We start from the raw sequence: 6,045 nt of genomic DNA, 5'->3' as shown, positions 1-6,045 counted from the left end.
TGAAAGATAGATTAATCTGAAGATTAGTTAAACCGATTTCAAATTAATGACATTATGAACCATACGTAATAACAGCTCTAGTCTTAAACATAAATCAATATTGAAATTTGGCAATATAAGTATACTCGATTTTCATTATATGGTATATGATCTCATAGTTAAAAGCAGGATTCTTACTTATAGTTTAATGCAGAGGTACGGAAGAACATTTTGACCCATCTGTTTTTGTAGTACATCAAGATTTTTTGCTCCAACTTACTCTTGAAAACAATGTGAATAAACTTTAAACACTATCAAATAAAATCGCAAATATGTTTGGAATAGTAGTTCAATGATAGCTTCAGCATGGATTTCTGGTCATGTCGAATAACGAAGAATGAAAATATTGAAGAATTTGTGAAGCATAGTACCCACCGTATAGCAGGGCTTTAACAGCTCCTGTTCCTACCAGTTACATAGGATAATAGATTTATCACCACTTTCTTCAGGAATTTATTAAATCTTACCACGTCCGCCAATCAGGTCACAAACCAGATTTTTAGACTTTTTACTATAAAGAGAAGTGGATTACTATAAAGAGAAGCAATTAAACTAAGCTGCAGTCTGCCCAATTGTAATTCTAAAAATCAAACCTATTTGTGTTCGAGAAAGAGACATCAGAGTTATTTACATTGAGATTCAAACATTCAAACGCACTATTCTGAAAGTCACTGCATAACATATCTAATATAAAAATCAGTCAAACAAAAATTGAATTTTTGCTAAAAAGTTATATAAAAAGGTTTTTGAACAGTAGTTTAGGAAAATAGTAGTTTTAAGGAAAATAGTTTTATTCAATATAAGTGACTTTGAAAATTTCCATTTTTCGTTATTTTAAATAAGAATCCAGTTCTTATAGTTATGTTTTTTTAGTCTAATCGGATAGAATCTGAAAAGTAATCAAATAAACCCTGAATCCATATGTAACAAATAATTATAAAACACATGACTATTTCCGGACATAAATTGTGGCAGGACAGTTATTGCCGAATATGCGAAAAGTCTCTTATATCCACAAAGTTATCATAATAAAATACAGGCCTAGGCACCTCAATTTCAGTTTAGAAGAAATCATAGTTAAACAGATTAACTTCTTTTATTGAAATACAGTACTATGATTAGAATGTAAGAGGTCCATGTTGCACTGAACATTACAGGGAACAGCTAATTTTAAAATTTCTTCTGTATTTGAGAATTTTTAAAAAAGTAACTTAGTAGTAATGATACTTTTGTAATTGTTTATGCTTAATAAATGGTTATCTCTACTGAGTAGCGTAGCCTGAATTGTGCCAAGATGGGAATATATTAAAAAATATGCGTATACAATGTATCTTTGAAGTTTACCAAACTTTCTAAACACGCCACTGAAAAATCTGTAAAAGTAGGTAAATGAAGGGAAAGAATGTGCTACGGCTTAACATTAAAATGATGTTAAATCATTACCAATCATGATAAAAAAAGAACAGATCAGTGAATTTGTTCAATTAAGCTTAATTTCATATATTGAACATATTACAATATATTGTCAACAGTAGGTTTAAGAAGTTCAAAAGTTAGAAGATTCTAGGTCCCTTCTTTTGTTATCAAAAAAATAAAAATATAAAAATATAAAAAGACATCAGTCAAGAAGCAATAATAACAATGCAATCATTATGTACACTTAAAAAATAAACAAGAGTTTCGTAAAAGTTTGATTGTATGTTTGTTTGTAAAAGAATTATTTAAAATTGAACTTTTGTAAGCTAATTATTGATTGGCGATAAACTGTTCATGTGATGAATATATCTAGAATAAAGTAAGTTACGTTGATAATGAGAATATTTTCAATGTATGATTTAATTACTTTAGTTAATGATGTTAAGGACCTAGTTTACATAGAGAATTTCTAAATTTTTTTTTTTCAAGGAACTACATATTTTATATTATTTAACGTTATTCAGACACTTTTTCATTCCTTTGATAACGTCTGTCTTCAGTCAATATCTATTTTAGTTCTTTTTGCTGTACTAAAAATCAAGTACTCAAAACGAAGGCATCCAGAAAAGCAAATGTGTAATTATTGATTTGTCTTTTTTTACGAATCATAATGTAAATATTAAACAACTGACAAATATGGATTCAAAATATTCTAAATACATTAAGTATCTAAGCCAGGCTAAGTATTTAATATGAAGCTACGTTTATCAAACTATTCTATCAATCTTATCAAACTTATCAAACTTATCGAATGAAAGATACTTCGAACAAACTGATAAAATAAAAATTATTATATTCAGTAATGTAACAATATATTAGTATAAAACCAGTACAATTACAAGTACATATAGCAACTTTCAAATAATTTACATTTAGTTAAAAATGTTTTTAATGCATGTATGTCAATCTGTTCATATACAAAAGTTTGAAATTATTTAGTGTATATATAGCCCATATTTTTATGTAAACACCTAATGCTAAACATCCTTAATATTATGATTTAATATTTTTTACGAACTAAGAAAATGAGGAGAACTTTCTTCTACACTTAGTTACTTTCACATTTATTTTCTCATTATATACCGAATATTATAGTTATCTTATATATAGTAGCTATATCTAAAATTTTTACTTTATACTTAATCGTTTTTATTTTCAAAGTATTTAGTTGAGGAATTTTAAATTACACAAGTTGAGCCAAATAAAAATGTTGAACACCACATTTGTTTTACTTAAACTCAGACAAAAATACACAACATATAATATTTTACATACATATTTTCATATAAAAATAATAAAATAAGACTAAAATATTTGAATATAACGATCACAATTAAACTAGAACAAATTCACAAATTACAAATTACAAATTACAAATACATTTCATTTTATATTACTTATATGTCACAGTATAAAAAGAAAAATTACAACTAACGTATCATTCATTTTTTATTAATTTTATTATGTAATATGTATATCACTAGCTCATTTATATTATATATATATGTGTAAAACATATATATTTCTGTGTTGCAATATTTATTAAAACTACTTTGTATTTGTTTTATGCTTTTAATAATTATATTAGTCGTTCACGTAAAAATATCCTAATTGATTTAAAGATTTAACTAATCGCCAGGATGTTCAGGGCAGGACCGATTTACTTCGAACCATCTATCAATGCAACTATGAATAATTTATTTATTAATAATTTTTACAAATTTAATGATTTTATATTTGTATATCTTACCCTTTATGATATATACAAAGGCAAGGTAATCTTGCAATAACGTCGCCTGGATTTAAATCCTCTAAGCATATTACGCATTCACCTTTTGCATCTGATAAAATATCCTCTAAAAATTCCAATTATAAATTTTGTTTATTTAAAAAATATTTTATATATTTAAACATACCATTATATGAAAGTCGTGGTTTTGTGAGGCACATAACTAAATGGCATTCAATATCATCAGGTAGAACAAATTTATTACAAACTGGGCATTTGATTCCTGTAAGAATATATATAGTTGTAAGGAGTCTATATTTATAACAATATTTTTAAAATGTCCGCCTTTAACCATCGGCAAACAACCTAACGGCACAAGGTTCTTTCTCACAGCGGATTAGCTCTATAAAATCTAAATATAAACATTTTACCGAGTTCAAAATACATCAGTTTTAATACTACAATATGTTAACTAAAAAAAACTTATTTATTTTAGATAGTAGAGCATTAAAAATAGTCAGTAACTTGATATAAGAAAATGTTTCAATGGACTTAAAAACCAACTATTTCTAACTAATGACAAAATATCTAATTTTTAAATTAGATCTAAATTAAATTAGATTTAAACTAGATCTAAAATATCTAAATTTTAAACTGTGATAATTTTCGACGAATGAAAATAAATAAAAATCTTAAAATAACAATCTCCAAATGTTTCTAAATATGCAATTAACTACAATGTTTACTTCTCTTATCTTTAATTTTGCTTCCATACCTTTGTGCTCGCCTCATCTAAAAGTATTCTAAAATACATACATACTTCAAGATGATGAAATTTTAGATGACTGATTAAAATATTAAAATAATGTGAGATACAACCAATACCTTTAATGAAAATGCAGTTTTCTGTAAAAAGCTGTCTTATGTTTCTAGAAATCCAATATCCCAAGAAAATATAAAAAAAAATAAAAAATTCCAAGAGTATCTTAGTTCAATTTTTTATAATTAAGATCTTTCTGCTATAACATTTGAAATATTTGATGTAAATGCGGGACACAAACGTTCACTAATAAAAAACAGTTCCATGGACCACATATAATGTTAAGTAAACCGCTTTCATTAATATTGGTATTATGTATACATTTTTCATTGATTGGGTTTTTTTATAAGAAATTGTAGAAAATTTTATCAATTAACAACTTTATTAACTTACCATTAAACGACCATATGTGTGATGGTAGCGATGTAGCTGTATAAACTCGTCCAATGCCATTCTCACTACCAGCTGCAAGAGCGATACTTTCTACAAAATTAGCGCCCGTTCGAGATACCTCTTGTAGGTCTTCAAAATTTAATGCTAGCTGATGATTGCCCGCTCCTCGACTAACTGGCACATTTAAACGAAAGCTGTCACCTTGCGGATGACGTAGATAGGTGGTATGGTTTTGTGATAAATTATTGTTGACAACAACACCAAAGTTGTTTCCGCTTGGTGTAGTAGTTGCTAAAGCGGGATGTGTATGAGAGGTGCTCTGTTGATGTATATCTGGTACTGAACTTAAACTACGTGCACGTTGCCTATCTACAGCGCTTTGGACATGTTGCATGTGAAGCCCTGGTAAAGTTCGCAACAAGTTAAATCCTTGAGCCGATTCCTCTCCTGGTACATTTAAATCAGCAGTAGGTGACGGTGGCGTATCTGCAGAACTGCTAGAAAATGTCCGTGATCGTGGGCTCTGATGGCCGGCAGGTGTGCTCGACTTTGCGCCCATTCGTTGGGTGTGTGCTAAGTGATTTTCGAATTAACTTTGTCTTTGTGTTCTCTAACAAAGAAAAAGGATTTTCTTGAACAATGCACTTTTAAATTCCTTTTTCTGTTTCTTGTTTCCTCTTTTTTTATATCTATATCGTTGTATTCTGTTTTAACAAAAAAAAATTAATTCAAAATAAAACTACGTTGACATCAATTAATCGCTGACGCAACTAGGATGATTTGGATTAAAAACTAATTTGTTATTATTTTATATAATAATTACTTTGATCATAAATAATCTTCGTCCAATGCTGTTCTTTTTGTTTTGAAACTTCTCATGTGGCACAAATATTTTCAATTATTACCATTTCTGCGTTTTAGCTGGTGTATTTTTTCTTTACGTCTGTCAATTCAGTTTTAATTAGAGTTTCATTTTTATTTTAACTTCAGCATTTATGACATTCCATTTTTTTGTGTATATGTACGAATATATATATATATGAATTATATTTATACTAAAGATTTTAACTGGGCAGAAAAAATTGCATATATTAATTTTACTGACAAAAACCAAATGTGTTCGCTTTAAAATCTGCGTATATACCTTACATACAAAATTTTAACAAATAGAGTTATCTACATAATCGGACACGGTTTCTGATATAGATTGCTTCTTTTTGACATGACAAATTCACAATAGACAACCAAAATTCAATGAAATTTAACTGTCAAATCAGAAAATAAGTAATAGATACCTTTTTATATTACGTTTTATATATAGGTTAAAAAATTTTAAATAAAATAGAAAAACAAAGCAACTTATGTTTGTTTCTTAATATTATTAAAAATATTTTATGAAAATAATGCTGCTAATTTTCTATATGTAAATGAAAAAATGAAAACTTATACCGTTAATTTTAACCCCACTAAATAAACAAGCAATGCAGTATTGATATTTTTTATTCATTATTTAATATAATTATGCATTTGAAATAAACTTGTGGATTTAGTTATTTTATAAATCATTTAGATAATTTGTTTTCAGAAA

The 6,045-nt window shown here is 27.3% G+C and overlaps 1 protein-coding gene across 2 annotated transcripts; it reads right to left on the bottom strand.

Moving 5' to 3' along the window:
• Window positions 1-3,130: 3,130 nt before the first annotated feature.
• Window positions 3,131-5,748, bottom strand: LOC119671961 (E3 ubiquitin-protein ligase ZNRF1). 2 transcript variants are annotated; one of them, XM_038082874.1, is made up of 5 exons: window positions 5,281-5,748; window positions 4,458-5,227; window positions 3,432-3,527; window positions 3,266-3,371; window positions 3,131-3,201 (listed from the first exon to the last, which is right to left on the bottom strand). In XM_038082874.1, the coding sequence occupies exons 2-5, from the start codon at window positions 5,014-5,016 to the stop codon at window positions 3,144-3,146; spliced, it is 819 nt and encodes a 272-aa protein (XP_037938802.1). In that variant the 5' UTR covers window positions 5,017-5,227; window positions 5,281-5,748; the 3' UTR covers window positions 3,131-3,143. The 2 variants fall into 2 exon arrangements, with proteins under 2 accessions (XP_037938802.1, XP_037938803.1); XM_038082875.1 differs by having other exon boundaries at window positions 4,458-5,161.
• Between the last annotated feature and the right edge of the window lie 297 nt (window positions 5,749-6,045).

This window comes from Teleopsis dalmanni, chromosome 1, assembly GCF_002237135.1.
Source record: "Teleopsis dalmanni isolate 2A chromosome 1, ASM223713v2, whole genome shotgun sequence".
NCBI classification, from domain to species: Eukaryota; Metazoa; Arthropoda; class Insecta; order Diptera; family Diopsidae; genus Teleopsis; species Teleopsis dalmanni.
This window is presented reverse-complemented; position numbering and strand designations above follow the sequence as displayed.